The sequence below is a fragment of the Grammomys surdaster genome, unplaced genomic scaffold (assembly GCF_004785775.1).
Source record: "Grammomys surdaster isolate TR1022 unplaced genomic scaffold, NIH_TR_1.0 125984, whole genome shotgun sequence".
NCBI classification, from domain to species: Eukaryota; Metazoa; Chordata; class Mammalia; order Rodentia; family Muridae; genus Grammomys; species Grammomys surdaster.
This window is the reverse complement of record NW_021620800.1, coordinates 2,817,002-2,839,069: the sequence shown is the minus strand read 5'-3', so window position 1 is coordinate 2,839,069 and position 22,068 is coordinate 2,817,002. Positions and strand designations below refer to the sequence as shown.

General features: G+C 41.8%; 1 protein-coding gene across 1 annotated transcript in view; it reads right to left on the bottom strand.

Annotated features, from left to right (window-relative positions):
- The window catches only part of Tdrd12 (tudor domain containing 12), a 71,210-nt gene that overhangs the window by 27,142 nt on the left and 22,000 nt on the right, over positions 1 to 22,068 (bottom strand). The window contains exons 5-12 of the mRNA XM_028754204.1: positions 16,787 to 16,842; positions 16,050 to 16,135; positions 13,342 to 13,531; positions 9,769 to 9,863; positions 9,107 to 9,183; positions 5,850 to 5,930; positions 776 to 836; positions 334 to 441 (exon numbers count right to left, since the gene is read on the bottom strand). Coding sequence (XP_028610037.1) covers positions 334 to 441; positions 776 to 836; positions 5,850 to 5,930; positions 9,107 to 9,183; positions 9,769 to 9,863; positions 13,342 to 13,531; positions 16,050 to 16,135; positions 16,787 to 16,842 — 754 coding nt within the window. The remainder of the gene's footprint in view (positions 1 to 333; positions 442 to 775; positions 837 to 5,849; positions 5,931 to 9,106; positions 9,184 to 9,768; positions 9,864 to 13,341; positions 13,532 to 16,049; positions 16,136 to 16,786; positions 16,843 to 22,068) is intronic.

Genomic DNA, 22,068 nt, shown 5'->3' with positions numbered 1-22,068 from the left:
CAACAGTTGCACAATGGACTTTTCTATAAAAGAATTAATTTAATCTCCTGGGAAGTTAATCTGGACTTACGAATACATGAGAAATAAACCAAAAAAGAGTTCAAGAGAATTTCAGAAGCAGGAATTATGCTATGTAGCCTTAGAAGTGTTTATTTAAGATTCTCCTATGGGACTGGGGTGCAGTTCAGTAATAAATGCATGCCTGGGACGCATGAAGCCCTGGATTCATCCCCATCAGTCTTACAACAGAACAGACAAAGCAAAACAAAGCGACTCTCTTTGTTGGAAACGGCTGGCATTTCCTCAGGAGTCTGGCTTTAAGAACACTTTCACCTTCTTTAGGTCTGCTGACAGAGGTGATTTATCCAGGGTGAGGCAGGGCTCGATCCTGTTCCGGAGCACCACGCCAGGCTGCAGCGTGCCCAGCTTCACCTTCTGCAACTAATCAACACAGACATTAGACAACAGCCTGGCCTTCCTTGAGTAGGCAGCAGAGTATTAAGGGCTTTACCAAAAAGAAAACTGTTTTCTTGTAGATTGTCATGTGAAAACCTAGGAATACATGCTTCCTGGAAAACACATACAACCACTCAAAAAGTAAAGATCATTTGTTCCCCTAATAAAACACAGGCACTGCAGCAGTGGTTCTCTAGATTCTGCAAAAGCCATGACTTGGGGGAAACCCATCTAAGGGAGTCTGAAGGGAGAAAGGAGGCTTAATCACACTACCAGTAACTTCTCTTGTTTGATCTTCTATTTTTAGAGTTTGTAATACCTGGTGCAGGTCAGAGATCTCATCAGCTCTCAAAGGATCAGGATTTAGAAACTGCAGTAATCTGTAAAGCAGTTTAAAGGACAACTTGAAGAAGGAAGTACTTAACATTTCGTCACTGAAATCCTACTAAACTCATCTTCCCCTGTGGAAGGAGACACAGTGGGAAATCAACACTGTGCTCTGTCTTGCTGGCTTCACTACCACACAAGAACCACGGAGGGCACTCCAGTCTCCTGTATTCCACTCGAAACCGGGGCTGGTATCTGGGCTGCTACCCCTATCACCAATGTCCTGCACAGTGTTTAAAAGGGGGCCCAGCTAAAGTTGGAACCACTGGTCCAATTATCAGCTTTATTTTATAGTCAGAAAATACCAGATGAGGACTTGTCCTCTGCTAATGCAGAATAGAAGTAATTTGAAAGTGCTTTTTTAAAAATTGAATTTTATTTATTAACAAAAAATATTTTTCATGATTTTTAAAGCGTTTATGATAAATTTCATATTTTGTCTCTGCTGACACTGACCAGTGTAAATCAGAGTACAGTTAGTATTTTTAGTAAAATGTATCTTATGCGGAATTGTAGACACCATACCTTTGTAGAAAGTAATGTTACCATTCATAATAATCATCACTGTGTCCTTTTAATCTTTATCTGAATGAGAATACGAACCTTGATTAAAGCATGCCTCATATATGTAATATGGGATAAACATAAAGATCATTTTTTTCTATAAACCACTACATAGATCAGATTTCTCTGAGCAGCAAATAGCCAGCCCCAGTGATCGCCCACCATATCAGAGGAAGACTAAATTGAACTTAGTTTGGCTTCCATCTATTTGCAACTTCGAGGACAAATCCTGTGTATACCCATAACATTTTATCTTTGAACTACTGACTAAGAAGTCTAAAGTTGTTAAGGCATCTTGTAGAAGCTAGCGGAGAGGTCAGTGGAGGGTTTGAACCTGAGTAACACAGTACTTTTTCAATCCCCGAGTTTAAAACAAACACAGCACAGTAAACTCACTGATGGAGAAGCTGTTTCGTTTCTCAGTGTAGATTACTCACATGGACCTGTTTGACTCACCTCTCTCTTTATACAGACAGCATACTCCCTTCACCTCTAGATCCCTCTGAGAGCTCGGTCTATGAAGCTCTCTTCTCTACTGTTGCCCTACTACAGCTCTCAAGATGCAGGGGTAGCTTTTCTTCTACTGCTACCAACAACACATTTATTTCTGACTGTCTACATTTTTGCTTATTAAGAAAGCCACACCATATCTATTAAGTATAAGTCAAACTCCTATAGATATTATTTATCCCAGAAATATTCATGTGCATTGATCACATCCCACACTGGACTCATGGCAATGGGTATGCCTTATGTGTCAGTGTCCTCATTTTTATCACAATTGTGCAAAGATCCTGAAACCAAACTGGGTTTTTAAGGAATAAATTGTAAAATTATTAAATTTCTAGATGTAAGATTATTAAGTGTTAAGTGTTTTTGTTTGTGGAGGGGTTATAATCATAATAATAATTTACAATAAACTATAAATAAAATAGTTCCTACCTTACATTAACGACACATTATAAGAAGCTCACCATTCGCCATTTTGCTACATCACCATCTATCATTGAGCACAGCCAAACTGTTTTGGTAACACAGCACTGCCCTAGTAATATAACTAGTTTTTCTAGTCCCTTGGATACAGAAAAGTCATTACTTCTGATCATTCTAGAAACTCATGAATCCAAAGTTAAAAGTGCTTTTCTTTATACCCAGACCCACTCTCTCCTCAGTATGGGTAAGGATTGGTGAGAGCAGCAGAGAAGTCACACCATTTTCTGAGGTGGGAACTTGAGGAGAAGTGTGGTGGTCACACAGTGAATCACATTCTTTCCTGAAACCCCATTCATGTCTATAAACTTTTTTTGTTGTGGTGGTTGTTTTTGTTTGTTTGGGTTTTTTGTTTTGTTTTGTTTTCAGGATGGGGTTTCTCATGTAGCCCTGGCTGGCCTGGAACTTGAAGAGTAGACCAGGCTGGCCTCAAACTCACAGAGATCCACCAGTCTCTGCCTCCTGAGTGCTGGGATTTAAGGCATGTACCATCACTGCCTAGTTCAGATTTTTTTTTTAATGCAAAAACTACAAGACCTTCCTCTCTATCAGCTGATGAGTAAATAAAATGCACAATGGAATGCTGCCCAGACCCAGTCATGCTGCAGCAGAGTGGAGTTCACATACCAAGGAACCCTTTTTGGCTCACTAGGCCCTAGAAAGCAGCATCAAGAAAAGCCTCTGCCCTGTGGTTTCTCCCTCTTCATTCACACTGCTCAGATGAACCCTGAGGAGTACATGAAGAATAGCCACGATCTGGTGACTTGACAGCTGCACACCAAGGCTGGACGGCTTGCCTTGTAGTTGTTTTATCAACAGGCAGGACCCCTGAGCAGTGTCCTTCTGCTGAAGTCACAGTCTAACTCTGGTATGGGTTAGGCATGTTGAAGGGTGTGTACATTTTCTCTCTGCCAATCCCTTTGTGTTCTGTAAGTCCTTGTAAATTGAGAGTTATCTGGTTTTTTCTTTCTGTTTATGTGTGGTAGGTATGTGTATGTGTCTATGTTTGAGCTAGCAGGGAGGCTGAGGCTGGTAACAGGAATCATCTTTGAGGCATGATCTCTCAGCAAACCCACAGCTCATCAATACAGGCAGTCAAAAAGCCAGCTTGCACCAGGAGTTCCATTTCCATCTTTTGAAGCTGGAATTAAAGGAGCACTACCATGTCCATTTGAGCAGTTACACGAGTTCTGAGAATCCCAGTCTCTATGCTCTTGTTTGCATGGTAATTGCTTTATTGCTCAGCTATTCCCCCAACCCATTTTGTGTGTTAAAAAACATTTCATAATGTTTAAAAACATTTATTTATGTGTATACAAGTATATAGGTATAGTTTAGAAGACAACTGATAAAAGTTGATTTTCTCCTTCTACCATGGGGGTCCTGGGGTTCCAAGTGGGGCTTGGCAGCAAGAAACTTTGCTTGCTGAAACATCTCACCAGTCCTAAGGCCTTTAAAAATTACATGTAGCAGGCCGGTGGTGGTGGTACATATCTTTAATCCCAGGACTCAAGATGCAGATGCAGAGGAATCTCTGTGAGTTCCTACCCAGCTTGCAAAACAAAGTAAGTTCCAAGACAGGCAGAGCTACATACAGCTACTCTGTCTCAAAAACACAAAACCAACCAAACAAAACCCCCACATGTATTATTTTTGTGTATGTTTATCTATGCAGGTGTGGAAATCAAAGAACTACTTGAGGCAGTCAGCCTTTCCTTCCATATGGGAGCTGGGGATTGAACTCATGATTAGGTTTGGTGGCAAGCACCTTTACCCACTGAGCCATCTTACCTACCATGCTCTGTTTTAAGTCATCCTCACAGGGCTTAGGGACTCGAGAGCTACTATTTTTCCATGAATACACCGTTTCAGTTGGGTTTTTGGTCAATGGTTTTGTAGTAATCTTTCAAAGCCTTCGGATAGTTTCCTTTCCTGGCATAGGCTACAGGGTGATTGCTATAGATAGAGCCTGAGGTTCTAGGGATCTGGATTAACAGCCTTAGAGTAGCATGGTAAGTCATCGCTGATGTCACTGGCACTCAAGGCCTTATTGCCTGTGCTGGATAGGTTCATGTCAACTTGACACAAGCTAGGGAATTTCAATTGAGGGAATGCCTCCCTAAGATCTGGCTATAGGCATCTTCTTAATCAGTGATTGATGGGGGAGGGCCTAACCCATTGTGGGTGGTGCCACCCCTGGGCTAGTGGTCCTGGGTTCTATGGGAAAGCAGGCTGGGCAGTCCATGGTAGGCAAGCCGCTAAGTAGTAGCCTCCACAGTCCTCTGCGTCAGCTCCTGCATCCAAGTAGCAGCCCTATTTGAGTTCCTGTCCTGACGTCTTTCAGTGGTGGACTTGAATGTGGAAATGTAGGAACCCAAATAAACCAAACCCTTTCCTTCCCAACTTGCTTTTGGCCACACAACAGAAATCCTAACTAGGACACTGACTTTCTTCAGCTCCCTGGAATGTGCAGCAGATGACAAATGACTGCTATTATCTTCTTCCTTCAGTCAGGACTAAGCAAAGAGCACTTGGCAGGAGAGTAGATAAGACAAGGCTTTATGAGGCATGACAATAATACAGTTTGTCGGGGATCACTCAATTATAATTTCAAACTGAATTATAATTTAAAAATGTCTTTGTTCTAAGGAAAATAGTCACTTATAATAGCAAAGATGTCAAACACTAAACAGGAGAGCCTCTCTGGGAGGGGGTGCCAGCATTAGAAGTATTAACCACCAGCCCCACTGTGAGCCTGACACCAGCCTTCAACATACTTGACTCCTGTACACTGAGGGGCTTGTACTAGTCAGAGGCCATACAGGGCATGGGTGGTTCTGGAAGGTGGCTAAGCAACCTCATAGTGGCGAAGAACAGTGAGACAGCGCAGACACAAACTACTGTAAGCTGTCAGTGTGGTAACTACAGAGCAGCCAGTTACCCAGATCTAACTGTTTAAGCTGGTAGATCTATTATTTAAAAAAAAACAAAAACAGACGCATGGATACAAACCAGTTTTGTGAATTAAACAGGCATAAAATAAAATTACTCTGCTGTTGGAGAGGAGGAGGTGGGCCTATTTAACATCAGGAAACTGGGAAGGAAAGCAAGCATCACTCACCAAAATCAACGACCATAAGATGTGTAAACCTATACCTAACACCATTTAAACACAGTTCACCTCACTGAGAAAATCAGGAGGATAACGACCCCTTACACTAGGACAGAGATTTAACCTGACCCACTGTGAGCCTGACACCAGCCTTCAACATACATAGCTTAAAAAACCTACAGGTGACACTTCCTGAATATTTACTGTTTTATGGGAATGGAGGTTTGAAGTCAACAATAGAGGTAAATTCTTGTTTATCATTTTATACAATTATTTTAATAAACAATTCAAGTCAGGGAAAAAGGAAACCAAGCAAACAAACAAACAAACACAGCCTTACTTTACACAGCCGTTCTTCTCATCACAGTCTTTCTTTTCAGTCAACCGTAGTGGCTTCTCATTTGGCTTCTGGCTAAACCCACTAGAAACCGAAACACATGAAAAGATTTATTCACACATTAATACAGGCAATCCCCACTGCTATTGGTTGCCACCAGAACCTAGATGATAAGACCCTGCTGCCGAGAAAACCGAATGCTTCAGTTGCAAGACACAGAAATTGTTGGGGGTCAGGGTCCTGTCCTTGTCTGTATGTCCTGCCCACCAACCCCATGAAGAGTTCTGATAGCTGGCAGCCTCAAGCCTTTTAGCACAGCAGGAGTAGCTGCTAAATAGACACAGAAACCAAACAACAACAAAAAACAAAACTTTAACCACAACAAAACCAAAAATCCACAATAAACAACAAACACAAACAAACAAACAAAAAAAACTGGCCCAAACTCAAGTAGAGTGAAATCCCTGGTGGAAGAAGTTAGAAAGCAGCAGGTAGCCTCCAAGAACTACTGTAGTAACCAGGAACGACCTGCAGTTTTCTTACTAGTTCCCTATCCCTGCAAAGGCAGAGGCCTGGGTACCTGTCTTCTCCCTCCACCAGGCCTACATCTTTTTCCTGGTGATCCTATTTTTCATCTTCCCATATCCAACCAATCAGGAACCAGATGGCAATTTTATAAATTCAGTGTGCTGGGGCTTCAAAGCTAGAGCTGCTAAGGAGCTTAAAGAGGAAGAGGGCAAGACTCCAGGGCCCAGCCCCAGTGGCCCCTGTTCCCTTCTGGGTAAGAAGCCAGAAGACTTCAGAGACCAGTTCTGAGCTGACTCACTCATCAGTCTGCCTTCAAGATTGGCCAGGGACAGACCGAGTGAAGCTGCAGCCCTAAGCTACCAGCCACAGGGACTCATTCCTGCCGCAGCCTCTAACACTCACTGCACTCCGCAGGGCTGTGGAAGGAAGCTCTTCCCTGAAGCTGCTTTCAGCTTTCCAAGACCCACAGCTTCAGATTTCAGCCGCTCCAAATTCCTGATCTGTAGCTTTAGAGATTCCTGGCTTTAAGATCTGCTATTCCAGAGACCTGATGCAGACTGAAGACTGGTCCTCCTGCTACTCCTGACCTGCAGACTTCCTCTGAGCTCTCAGCCAGCATCCCAAGGCTCTCTGTGAGCCTCAGAGTTGTAATACTTATCCCAATGGCAATGTCTCTCAGCTAGCATCTCTTGCTACTCAGAGTATAAGTGTTTGATTTAAATCTGACATGGCACTCTGTTTTACATTCTTTTACCCTGTTTAAGGCAGTTAAGTTAGTCTTGAACTGACAAAGTTCCTCCCTGTTTATATTTTTTGCAGTCTCCTGACTCCATCCTTGGAGGAACAGACAGAAGAATAATTCCCACTCACTGCCTCAAAACAAGGTTACAACTGGGCTTTGATCCAAATTATTTAACCCACAAAGATAACTATTTTCTGGGGAAATTTTTAAAAAGTAGCAGTAAGGAAACATTTAATCTACCTAGACATGTTTCTGTGAGAACAGGGGCTAAGCACTAACTATGAAATCATGCCTGTTCTAGCCACAAAGCCACTCTGCTACTCAAACTGGCTTAGCTCTAAAATTAGAAACTAAGTACCAAAGCAACCGAGGGGTAAGTAACAACCTGGAAACAAACAGAATTCTAGAGATTTCTTAAGACTTTTCCCTTCCTCTATCAGGCTGAGGGTAGCCTGGATGTTGAACTGCACAGCAAATGTAGATATCAAAACTTCTGATCAAGACTCCCCTGGCATGTCAAAGAAATAGGAGGCAGGGCCCTTCAGCCTAAGTATGAGAAATTCTAGTTGTTTTTCTTTTTGTCTGTTTTCTTCTGGTCCTGTCCCAAGACCATAATCAATCTCAGTAATTCCAACCATGCAGCTATCAGCAATGTGTCCTAAATTACAGAAGAAAATCCATCTCTGAAATGGTGATAGATCGATCACTCAAGGAAATGGTGAGCCTGTGCTCTGGGTAGAGGGAGAATCTCCATCTTATTCCGGCTGTGGAATTGTTCCCTAAGTGGCCCAAAGAAAACACACAGCAATTTTCCCCAGAACTCCCAGTCTAGCCTGACGGATATGGAGGAAGAGTACCTGGAATGCTGAGTGTATGTGTGAATCTGAGGCTGAGCCCATGCACGCCAGCCATGCAGCCACTCACCACAGCCCTGGAAAGAGCTGGCACCCCACAGAGCTGAGACAGCCCTCCTGGGATTTCACTGATGTTACCATGTGCATCTTAATGAGGACAGGGGTATAGTCAGAGACTTTGGAGAAGACAACGACTATTCTTGGCTTTCTCCAACCTTGTAAGCTGCTAAGCTGTGCTGCTGTGACCTGTGCTTACTCATCCTGTACCTCATAGCCACTCTGTGCTGTCCATGGGATGAGCCCTATGATACAGCTGTGTCCAACCAGGCAGCAGAGGGACTCCAGACGCACTACCAGTTTTCAGTCCACTGTGTTATCAGCTAACCAGTTGTTACATAAGATTTTTTTTCCTTTTAAGTGGTGTGTTTGGGGCTAGCGAGATGGCTCAGGGGTTAAGAGCACTGACTGCTCTACCAGAGGTCCTGAGTTCAATTCCCAGCACCCACATGGTGGCTCACAACCATCTGTAATAGGATCTGATGCCCTTTTCTGATAAATAAATCTTAAGACAAAACAAAACATCTATCTCAAAAACTAAAACAAAAACAAACAAAAAAGTGGCCTCTTTTAAAAAAGAAAAAGTAGTGTGTTTTGAGCCAAAATCTCCCAGACCACCTTGTTGTTCTGGGTGGTGGGGGCAGGGATACTCGAGTATCATCATCAACCTTTTAAATACTCACTATGTGACCTTCTGTATATGTGGCATCCACATGCACTCAACCAACCATACTGGAAATATTTGGCAAAAATAAACTGCCTATATTAAACATGGAGATTTCTTCCCTTGACATTATCCCATAAACGATACAGTATTAACAACTACTTATATAGTATGTATATTGCATTAGGTATTACAAGTCATTTAGAGATGACTTAAAATATACATGACAATGTATGCAGATTTTATGTAAATTTCATCACACTTTTTAATCTGGTTTGAGTACAGATAGTTTGGTATTCTCAGTAGTCCTAGAACTAAGCCTCCCCAACCCCGCATCATAAATGAAGGATAACTATGTAAGACTGTATCACACAGTCTAAGCTCTAGTCTGCTAAATGCAATTTTCAAGTCATACCTTGTTGCTGGAATATCTGGATCAGCATATATGGTTATGCCTCTTTTTGTTGGCCAGTACACAGAAGATTCAATACACTGTAAGAACAGAACAAAGGAGGGAGAGAGAGACAGGAAGGGGGAAAGGAAAAGGGAAAAGATAAGCTTTTAAGATTTACATTTTTTGGAACTAAAATACAATGCAAATTATTTTCATCAACAACCATTCGAGAAGTTTTCTGGCACACATAGACGTGCAAAGTCCAAGTCGGACGGTTACGCTGTCACCTAATTACTAGATTAAAACGTCAAACGCAGGCGATCGGCATTTCACAGGGTGTCTAAAATGTCCACAATTGCTTTCATTTGTCTCTTGTCAAGAGAACTGTAAGACACCTAGAACTGAAATGAATTATTTCAATGTCTTCTAAATCCAAATAGTAATGCATCTGTGTTTAGTGAGCACCAGATACGTTACTACTTTTACAGATAGGTTACTGCTCACCTGAAACACAAGCTCAACAAGGAAGAGCCAGTTACCTCTCCATCAAAACAATCAGACTAACTACATTTTTCATTGATAAACTACTCTGAGGATTTCTAAATATGAAGCACACACTTTGTTGACCACAGTATATTTCTGTCATGTAAACTTTATGTTCAGTGGGCAATTAAACATACAACCTTATCCATGTGTTTTAAAGGGAGGTTCTGCTGCTTCTTCTCAAACATAATTTTAGGTGAGTCTGTCAAGGAATCCTTATAGTTTATAGCTTTATCTGCAAAATAAAGATAGTGATAAAAAGCTATCTTGAAAACTATTTATATAAAACAAGACAAAATTAATAAAAACAAATACTGCTATACAGACTCAATACAAGAATTATCCCACAGACTTCATATTATACTTGTAGCAATTAAAGTTAAGAATATTGCTTTGGGACTGACAAAATGGCTCATCAGGTAAAGGCAATTGCTGCCAATCCTAACGACCTGAGACTGAACAAACCCTGGTCCTACAATGCAGGAAGAGAGAACCAACTGTCTTAAGTTGATCTCTGACCTCCACAGGCTTTTCATGATATGTATCTCCCCACTCAAATGCACATGTACACGCTAAGTGAATGCAATTAAAAAAGATCTTTAAAATATTTTTTTAAAAATTGTTGTAGAAATTTATATTCCAACCTATTAAGAATAAAACAAATTTTCCAATTTGGCAGACTATTCTTTCCAAAGGAGGCCACAATTATGTCTCCAACATACATGTTCTTCCTAAAATGTACAGGGCTTATTACCCTTGTCCCCTAAAAAAGTCAAGGCCCTAAACTGAGCTCAATTTTCCAAGAAGCCAGCTATTTGGAAAATGTCAAAGAAAAGTGCTGTCCCTGCACCCAAGCCCCTGGAGACTGCAGAAGTAAAGCAGCCAGCTAGTCGCAGGGATAACAGACCCTGTACTTTCAAACACAGCTCTTTAAGGCAAACAACTAAGTTCCTATTCTGTCCCTAACAAAACCCCTTCCCTCTTCCCTATCCTTAGCTACAGAAGAAGCCCCAGCTTGAAGCATATACTCTCCATGGTAACTGTGTTGCTGGGTCCTGTGCAGATCCAGGACATCACCTCTCTGGTTAATTAAAGCTACTCTACCTGTCGAGGTTATCTAAACTCTTGTCTTTTATTTCTTCCACAAACGTAATTCCTATGCAATGTAACTGACTGTCCCCAAGAGATAAGATCTAGGTTGGCATGGTGGCTTATGCCTTTAATCCCAGCACTCAGAGGCAGAAGTATCTCTATGAGTTGGAAGCTAGCCTGGTCTACATAGTGAATTCTAGGAAAGCCAAGTCTACAGAGAGAAACCCTGTCTCAAAAAAAAAAAACAAAAAACAAAAAACAAAAACAAAAAAACTAGGTTGACAGAGAGGGGACGGAAGAGGAGAGAGAGACAGACCGAGACAGAGAGATAGGATCCATGTTCTTATCCCACAGACTGGGGTAGAAAATTCCAGTGGCAAAGCAAACAGAAGAAAAAAATGTTCACAGAGAAATATGAAGGAACTATAAAACAACTGCAAAATATATCAGTTTGAATCAGTTTCTTAAAAAAAACAGAAATTAATTTTCTGGGCTGGAGAGACAGCTAGCTTAGCAGTTAGTAGCACTGGCTGTTCTTCCAGAGGACCTGGGTTCAATTCCCAGTACCCACATGGCAGTTCACACCTGTCTGTAACTCCAGTTCTAGGGGATTCAACACCCCCACACAGACATACTTGCAGGCAAAACACCAATGCACATAAAATTAAAAATCATAAATTATTAATCAAAGGAAAATAAAGTAATTTCATTATAGTTCTAGATGCTGCAAATCCAAGATCAAAAATGTGTTGGCCAACGTGTGTCCTAGAGTGCTGTCTTCCTGGTGTGCATATAGCCACCTTCTCACTAAGTCCACAAGTGCTGGGGAGACGGTCATCTGCTTCTCTTCTGCTGAGGACTCTATATCTAATCAGAGCAGGCCCATCCTTATGGCATCACTGAGCTAAGTCTCCTCATAAGGACCCTGTCTGCAGACACACACAGCCACACTCCAGGGCAGGACTGCAGCGTATGGATTCTGAGGACATGGAATTCAGCCCACAGCATCAGCAACAAAATTGCTAAGGCTCTAGCTTAGGTGGTGGAAGAAGGGAGATGAAGAGAGCAGCGGAGGAAGAAGAAAGAGGAAGGGAAGAAGGGACCTGACTACTGATCCACGGACACTGAAAGGCTGATAAAGGACATTCCCTACATATCTGAAGGCATGTCAAGAACTTTAAAGAGAGTAGAATGGACAACTCTGTGCTCACAATTTGATCATCTACATCAGTGGTTCTCAGCCTTTCTAATGCTGTGACCCTTTAATGCAATGCCTCATGTTGTGGTGACTCCAGCCATAAAATGATACTGTTGCTACTGCATAGCTTTAATTTTGCTACTGTTATAAAGCTGACACCTACAACAGAACACACAGGTTGAGAACCACTGTCCTAGATAAAACAAATGTCTTAAAAAATATACTTTTCGAAAATTCCCAAACAAAGCAAAAACAGGCAACAAGGATAGATATGTCTTGAGGAAACTGAATTAGTGATTAATAACATCCTAAAGGGGGTTAATCTAAATTGAGTGGGATCACTGATGAAGCCTACCAAACATTTAAGGAAGACAGGATACCAACCCACAAGCTCTTGCAGAAGTCAGAAGCAAAGGAAACACTTCCTAGCTCATCCTACAAGAGCCTCACTATTCTGATGCCTAAACCAGAAAATAGCATTTCAAGACAATGAAGGACCATTATGTCTTATGAAAATCTTATGCAAAATCCCTAAAAATGACAAATCAAATCAAGCACTGTAGAAAAGACGCCACTAAAGAACAGGAAAACAAGCCGCACATTAGAAGGAAATGACAGCAAACAGTGTATCTGAAAAAGAACTATTATTTAGTGTAGATAACACTTAAAGCCAACAATAGAGAACCAAGAACCTACTTTGTAAACAGACAAAAATGGACTAAGGGTTAATGAAGCTCAGTGGCAGAGCCTGTGTGAGGCCCTGTAGTGAGTAACTACAGAGTGTAGCTCACTCTATCATGCTACTCAGAGTGTGACCTTGTGCTGGCCACGAGAGAAACTAAACTGGCAGGACTCACCCAGTACCGCAGCACGTGGTCCTAGGTCACTGACAACATCCTTACACCATGTATGCCGGAGAGACTGTGCCAGAAAATCTAAACTCTGTGAGTCTGAAAGAACATATCGTATTTCAAAACCAATACATAAAAGAGAAATCCGTCATTACTCACTTCTTCTGCTCTTGTTTATGCTGTAAAGCTGAAGGAGACCTAGCAAAAGATGGCATTTGAGGAACTAAGATTTGAAAGCAGAGGGGAACATTTTAAACTGTATCTAGGATCCATACTAAGCATAATATATTATATTATGCCTATAATAATTATAATAAAATTATAATAAAAAAGCTCTCTAGGTGTCTGAAAACTACACAAAACCTAATTTTGCTAAAATCTTTAAACCATGTACACTATGTGAATTTCTGAAAATATAGCCTAATGTCAACAGGAAGATCAGAATTTCCTGGTCTCAGGCTCCTGAGAAGTAAACTTTGATCATTAAACTCAGAGTCTAAGTCTGTTTCCAAGCAGGAAAGAGCTTAGACAGAACCTAGTATGCCAAGGACGGGGGAACACAGGATACTCACTTTTCATTCTGTGACAGTCTTTTCCTTGCAGAAGCATTGGCCACAGAGTAAGTGACGGGCTGAGCTTACTGGAGCAGGGCACTGAATTGAGACCCAGCCTGGGTTTCTCCAAAGTATTAAGGTTTTTATTTCCCATTGGTGACACATAATAAGCAAAATTCTTTGCAACTAGATCATCATTAACACAAACCTATAAAATGTTAAAACATTTTATGAATTACCATTCAGATGGGTGTGGTCAGTGTACAAGAAATCAGTCTCCCAAACTCAGCCCCACATTCCTGACAGACTATGCTATGGGGCACAATCTGACAAGAGCACCTCTCGGTTCCTGCTAGGTTAGCAACAAACTAAAAGGCTCTCATGAGCCCCCTCATCAGAAAATAGCAAGAAACTTCATAAAACACAAGGCATAGCTTGGAGGAAGAGAGGACTCACACAATCTGGCAAGGCACAGATCGGGTGAGACGCACTAACAACAAAAGGGGAAACTGGAAAAAAGTAGATCTTATCAAACCTTAATTCTTTACCAGGCTGGAATTCAAGGTGGTGCTTACTTTTGATCCCAGCACTGGGGAGGCAGAGGCAGTGGGATCTCTGAGTTCAAGGCCAGGCTTGTCTGCAGAACTAGTTCCAGAACAACCAGGACTATACAAAGAAACAGTCTCTAAAAACCAGAAACCAAACCAAACCAATGACAAAACAAAATCTTAATGTTTCAAGCCAGGCACAATAGCAGTGTCTGGAATCCCAGTACCTGGAGGCAAAGACAGGCTGCTCACAATGGAGAAATGGGGCAAAAATACTATAGAATGAAGTCACTGGGCAGAGATACATCCAAAATGAAGCATTTAGGGGATTAGGAGATATGATAAAGGGCTTGTTTGTGAATGTAAGAATCTGAGTTTGATCCTTAAGACCCAAATAAAAATGTTGCAGGTATGGTGGAATACAATAGGAACCCCAGATCTAGAGAGGCAGATGGTCCCTAGAGTTTGCTGACTGTCAGTCTAGCCTAGTCTGGTGAGTTTCAGGCCACTGAGAAACCTTGTCTCAAAGAAGGTGAACGACATTCCTGAAGAAGCCAAGGTTGTGCTGTAGACTCCACATGCATCTATACACACAAGAACATGTACACACATGTATATTTATACATTCATAAAAATTATAAAGGAAGAACTCTCAATATAAAATAAAAGCAATATAATCAGGCAGAGTATGAATACTCTACCATAAAGTGTGGATTACAAATAGGCATGTAAACATGTCAAGGGTGTTTGGGCAAATGTGCACTCCATCCACGGTGAGATCCTCCACACACAGGCTGGAGTGACCAACAAGCATGGGAAAACACATGGAGGAAGTGAAATCTCCCACACTGACCATAAAGACATAAAGTGGTGTTATTTTGGCAACTTCCAAACATCAACAACGCCATCCAGAAGTTAGACTCCTAGATATTTACCTAAGATGGAACATGCACATCCAGAGGAAAACAACTGCATGAGTGTTAACTGGAAAAAACTCCATAAGATACTAGATAACGTATGTTCACACAGGCACATACAAGAAGAGCTCTTCCTAAGGGTCAGAGCACTGGCAGATGCAGCTACGTGGATGTGTCATGAAATTCTTCCCCTAAGTGACAGAAGCCAGGCTGAAAGACACAGGATCTTTGACTGCCTTTGGAATGGAAAAGGATTTGCTGGCTTACATCTTTTCTGAGCAATTGTGACCATGTGTATCCAATATAAATTCTTCTCTGCTATGGATGGACCTCCCTGCTACCTGTCACCACTTAAAGTGAGAATAAGTTATCAGATACAAAGCACCACAAAAAAGAGGGGCCTACTTTTTAAAAGTAAGAAGAAAAATATGTATTTTAAAAACAATGTTTTATGAGGCTTGTCGCCAAGATATAAAATAAGCAAAATGAGCTCAGTCAAGATATAGGGAAACCAGAATGCAAGGAGCGGGGGAAAGGGAGGGAGGGAGAGAGGGAGGGAAAGAAGGAGGGAAAGAAGGAGGGAGGGAGGGAGGGAAAGAGGGAGGGAAAGAAGGAGGGAAAGAGGGAGGGAGGGAAGGAGGGAAAGAAGGAGGGAAAGAGAGAGGGAGGGAGGGAAAGAGGGAGGGAAAGGAGGGAAAGAAGGAGGGAAAGAGGGAGGGAGGGAGGGAGGGAAGGAGAGAGAGAGAGAAAGAGAGAGGACTATCAGAGCAGCTTTTGAGAACTGTATCTTTGCTGTACTAACAAATGTCTTTTCCACAGAATACAGGTAATACTTTGAAACTGCTGCATGTAAGTTAGGTCCTGGCATTGGTAAGTTAGTGGCACTGTGATTAATAAGGAGTGTGTTTCTCACAGGTAAGAGAAAGTGTTAAGAATATGACAATAAGGCTGGGAGCCGCGGCTCATGTCTTCAAAGCCATCCAGGCCTACAAAATGAGTCCTTATCTCAAAAGAGGAGAAGGAAAAGGTCCACTCTTTCCACTCGTGTTCAATATAGACCCAGAATCTCTGGTGCAGCAATAAGAGAAAAAAATAAAAGATACATAAAGGAAAATCCCTGTTTTCAGATCACATGGTCCTATACTTAAACTGTGAAGAACCCACCAGAAAACTCTTGAACTTCATAAATATTTTTCAGTACTTAGACACAAAATCAGCCCTAAGACACCTCCCACCCCCATCCCACATGTCTTTCACTTACTTTTTCATTTTTTATTGTTGCATAAAGGTAAACCTCAAAAGTATCTTCCTCTACGGCACATAGTTTTGCTTCCACTTGGGTAGTTGCTAAATGGCAATATATGGACAAAGAAGTAAGCTGACATTAGCGATTTATTTAGAATAACTATGGTCTCATTAGGCAGCCAGCAACCTCCAGGCCTTCCACATCCCATCATACTCCACAACAGTCCTAGCAGGTAAGCACAGCCATAAAAGTACTGACTGACAAGAGTTAGGACAGACGCTACAGGCAGTATTTTACAATTGCCAACACAGTTAAAGCATTTTATATGCTTTAAGTTAGCAATGATGATTACTGTACAACAAATGTCCATTCACTGACCCTTATGAAAGAAGGACCCTTCAGTCAAAGAAGCTGGGCTTTTCGTCAACTGCTGGATCAAGGACACACACACACTCTGTATCTCTCAGCATTTAAAAACAATCTGAGAAGCAGAGACTGTTAGTAAGAAAGGTCCGTTACAACAACCAGACAGTTCTTTATTTCAGTTGACAATTACTAACATCCAATTCCACCTGAAAAATGACAGGGGCATAGTCAATGTGACACTGGGCATGGGAGGGGCCTCACGTAACTTACGAGCCCTATGACGAGGGCCAACAGCTATGCATGGGGATCTAAGACATCCGGAAACAGAGGAGGAAGCCATCACAGGCATCAGCTTCAAGCACTCTGCAAACATACCCTGGCCTTACCTCTTAGAATGTTCTGAAAGTACTGGATAGCTGCACTGTCCCATTTTGTGGCAGGTCTGGAACAGCAACAGACACAACTTCATTAAATAAAAACCATAGGCTAATTATACCATTGCTACTCTCTTAGCTGGATAATGGGTGTCTCTGATCCTAAACACCAAGCATCTAACACAGACAGGAACCTGTCACAGCTCTGCATCAGGGTACAGATTCCAGATGTATCTGACAATGTCCCCTTCACAAAGGCCGTGCTGAAATGATACCCCCCATTCCATGACAATATATGGTACCTTTTGTCATACCACCACTGTCCCCAGTTATCTACAATACATCTATTTCCCACAAACACAGTGCAAGCTCCCTGACGAGAAAGACTAAGCATGCGCTGTCCATCACCGGCTGCCACAGAGAATGGCAGCACCGATTAACCAACTCTAGAGTCAGCCGTGGGAAAGTCAGCTATGTTGTCCAGGAGGCCTGCGCTCCAGGACTAGTTAGTACTTTGGCCCCAGCTCCTTTTCATCTCCACCATCTTGCTCTGTCTACACGTCACAAAGACTGTCAGAGGAAGAGTTGTAGGCACTGCAAACACAGGACGGAGCAGAGCTTAGAAGGGACAAAAATAAAATTAAGTTTGTTAATGTTAGGTCCAGAGGAAACTCCATTTCCCCAAACTCCAAAAGGCAGTCCAAATATCCAGAAATGGGCCCAACCCAGACTATAGGAGAATTTCTGGAGATTAGATAAAAGCCAACCATCCTCAGGAACTTGTGAAGCCTGTTCCCCTCTACCAAAAGGAGTTATTTCCCTCACCTCTGGCAAAAGGGACTTAAGGCTACTTACCTGAGGTGGCTATCAGCTTATCAACTGTTGGCCTGCAGGCTCCCTCCCTGTTACATATTTCAAAATTCATCCTGCTAGCCCTCCTCACTGCTTCCCCTCCCTCCACTCCTCCCGGCTCCCAGCCCCCACCTCACTCTCCTCACCCTTGCTATTCTGGCTCTGTCCTCCTGGCAGCCTTCTCTTCTCTGCTCCTGCTCCCCACTGTGTGCTCTCTCTTCCCTATCCCTGCTCTTCTCTCTCGCCTTGGCCAGGTCCAGTCCGCTGGCTATATTCCATCTACTACTCTCTTTCTCTGCTCTAGACTCTTCCAGATGCCTCTGGCTGTTCTCTCCCTCCTAGAGATAATAAAAGCCTTCCCATTAGCCATCCCAGCAGCAGTCCTGTTATTGGTTTCTACAATTAGCACAAGAAATCTCATGTTTCTAATGCTTTTAGTCATTAAAGATAACCCCATTGCCCTCCAACAACTGCTTTAAAGATCAAATGAATGGCACACATGCCCAGTGCCCGGACATAACTGGTATTCAGAAATATATATTTGATTTTTACTGAGAGATTAAGCACATTACTTTCAGGGAATTGTAAAGGATTTCTAAAAACAGCAAAAGTCATACTATACATGAAAAAATAACCTAGTAACTTTTCTTTAGAAAAAAATAAATTCTTATCAGGCAACAAACTCAAGAGAAAACTCAATATAGTATGAATGGGTATCCATCTGTGTGTGTGTGTGTGAAGGATAAACACAAGAGAACACAAGGAGAGAGATCTAACACCACCACTAACATTCAACATTGTGTGGAAAATCAATCACCTTTAAGAGAATCTTTTAGGTGGTTTATATTTGTATATGGTATAAATATGCAGTGTGCATACACGTGGCTAAGGTATGTATGGAAGGTCAGGTCAATGTCAGATGTCTTTATCACTTGCCTTTTTTTTTTTTTTTTTGAGACTATATCATTAGTTTTCCCAGGCTAGCAGGCCAACAACAACAACAGACCAGACTAAACCTGAAGCTTCTCAGTTTTCCCAGGGTGGCTGGCCAACACATTTCAGGGATCTTGTCACCATTCCTCCTCCCCTGGGCTAAGGTTACTGGCATACCACCATATCTAGCCTTTTACTAGGGATTCAAATTCAGATTTGTTTGCAAGGCAGGCACTTTACTAATTGACCCATATTCTCAGGCCCAAAGATACACTTTAAAAAAAAATTGTATTAGGTGTGTGGAAGTTTGTTTGCATGTATGTCTGTGTACCATTTAGTATGTGCCTGGTGCCTGTGGGAGTCAGAGAGGGGCATTGGATTCCCTGGAACTAGGAGCTATAGATGATTGTGATCACTCATGTTGAGTGCTGGAGATCAACACCAACTCCTCTGAGAGAACAATCAGTGTTGTTAACTGCTAAGCCATCTCTTCAGCCCTAAAGAAGCACTCTGTATATATACAACAAAGATGGTAGAAGTTGCTAGTCTTTCTGAAGGGAAACTTGACAAGAATCTATAAAAAAAATTATAATACACATTATTAAGAAAATTATTTACCTAAGATAAAAAGGGAAAAGTGTTATACTGAAGGTAAGTGAAATTCAACGGGGAGCCCTCCGCTAGTGTTGGGTACTCTAATACTGGACAAAGTCAGGAGTGTGCAGAAGGCTCTCCCTGAAAACCACTGCAGTACTGAGCTCAGGATCCTGCAGTAGGAACAGGAAGAAGGAAACAGCTTTTCTGAGATCCACCTCATACCTGGAGAACCAGCAGCTAGTGACAGGAACATAATAAGCACAGGTCACCATCCCAGAGCCTCATTCCCAGTTTCCAAGGGCCAATATATCTAAGTGGTGGGCTTGCTGGAGGGCAGCTACATGGGAAACACTGGCCTCTAGGTTACTAACAACCAGCTAACTACCCTATTTGTGTACAATCCAAAGTCAACCACAAAAGCAATGCATCACCTCAAGCAAACTGGTGATGGCATGAGGAAGGCTGAGCAACTGAGGATGGGCTTGTCACCAAAAGCTTCCGACAGGTAGCTTACGTAAGGCAACGTTTCCAGGATGTGTTAGAAGAGTCAGGGCTGTCCCTGAAGCTTTCTTTCCATAATACCACAGTACTGGAGGAAAAGAACAGCAATGCCTGCTAACTTTACAGGAGGCAGGGGACATAAAGCCACCACTCTCTCAAAAGAATGAGAGAGGGCAACAGAAACCAAAGAACAAAATGCTACCCAACAAAGACAAGACCAAATATTAGCACCTAGAATTACAACCTTTCTACTCCCATATGCCTAGATGCCAGTGTAAAATCAGTAACAACCAGGACAACACGTCTCCACTTGAGCCAAGGAAACCTATCACGGCAGGCCCTGAGTATTCCAAAATAAACTAGCTGAAGCCCAAGAAAAATACTGTAAATAGCCCTGGTGAGTAAGATAGAGGCCCATAAAGAGGATATGAACAAATCTCTTAAAGAAATCTAAAATAGTTCAAGACCTGAACGTGAAAATAGAAGCAATCAAGAAAACCCAAACTGAGGGAAGTGTGGAAATGGAAAACTTAAGAACTCAAACAAGAATCACAGAGGCAAGCCTTATCAACAGAATACAGGGGGTGGAAGAAAGAATCTCAGACACTGAACATACAACAGAAGAAACACATAGATCAGTCAAAGAAAGTGTTGAATTTAAAAACAAAACCAAAAAAGAAACAAAACTAAAACGTTCTGGCACCGAAAATCCAGAAAATCTGAGACTCTTATGAAAAGACATAATCTATGAATAATAAGCATAGAGAAACGAGAAGAAAGAAGACTAAAAGCTCAGAAAATATTTTCAACAAAATCACAGAAGAAAATTTCCTAACCCAAAAAAAGAGATGCCTATCAAGATACAAGAAGCATACAGAATACCAAATAGACTGGACCGGAAGAGAGTCCTCTAGGTACAGAATAATCAAAAACACTTGATGTACAGAACAGACAAATAATAGTAAAAGCTGTAAGGGAAACAGACCAAGTAACATGCAGGAGTAGAATAGAATAGGAATTAGAATAACACCTGACTTCTCAATGGACACTCTAAAAGTCAGAAGGGCCTAGATAGATGTGCTACAGACTCTCAGATCACAGGTTCCATCCCAGACTATCCAGTAAAATTTTCAATCACCATAGATGGAGAAAATAAGACATTCCATGTTAAATCCAAATTTTAGCAATATCTATCTACAACTCCAGTATTACAGAAGGCACTAGAAGGAAAACTCCAACCTGAAGAAGTTAACTACCCAAGAAAACAGAAAGACCAAATAATCCCAGACCAGCAAATCAAAAGAGGGGAAGCACAATTCACTCAAGCACACACACGCATGTGCCAATGCGCACACACACACACCATGCATATGCACACACCACCACTACCACACATAACTGGAATCCACAAACACTGTGCATTGATGTGTGTCAACATCAAGGGTTTTAATTCCCCAATAAAAAGACACAGACTAACAGAATGGATGTAAAAACAGCATCCATAAATCCATCCTGCTACATCCAAGAAACTCATATCAAGGATAGACATCATCTCAGGGTAAACAAATGGTAAAAGATATTTCAAGCAAATGGACCTAAGAAGCAAGCTGGTATGTACATTTTAATATCTAACAAAATAGGGTTTAAACCAAAACTAACCCAGAGAGACAGGGAAGCACACAATACAGTCAAAGAAAAAATCCACCAAGAGGACAGTGCAATCTTTTTTTTTTTTTTTTCCTTTTTTTTTTTTTTTCCTTTTTTTTTTTTTTCGAGACAGGGTTTCTCTGTGTAGTCCTGGCTGTCCTGGAACTCAGAAATCCGCCTGTCTCTGCCTCCCAAGTACTGGGATTAAAGGCGTGCGCCACCACCGCCCGGCAGGACAGTGCAATCTTAACGTCTGTGCACCACACAAAAGGGCACCAAGCTTGTAAAAGAAGCTCTCTACAGCTTAAGTCACACCCTGACCCTCCTCACACAGCGACAGTGGATGACTTCAATACACTCATCGTTTTCTCATGTAGACGAAGACTAAACAGAAATGCTGGAGCTGACTGACGTTATAAACCAAAGAGACCTAACGAATATTCACAGAACATTTCACCAGACACCAAAGACTATGTCTTCTTCTCAGCACCTCACAAAACTTTCCCTTGAGCTGACCACATACTGAGACACTTGACTGACAGAGACAAGAAAATTGAAATGATGCCCTGCATCCTACCTGACCACCACAGGTTAAAAACTGGGTGTCAACAACAGAAACCACAGAAAGCTTGCAAGTTCATGGAGGCCGAACAACTCACTACATGATGAAAAACTGACCAATGCAGAAATTAAAAATAAAATTACACTTCCCAGGATTGAATAAAGATGAATATACAACAAACCCAAACTTATGGGACACAATA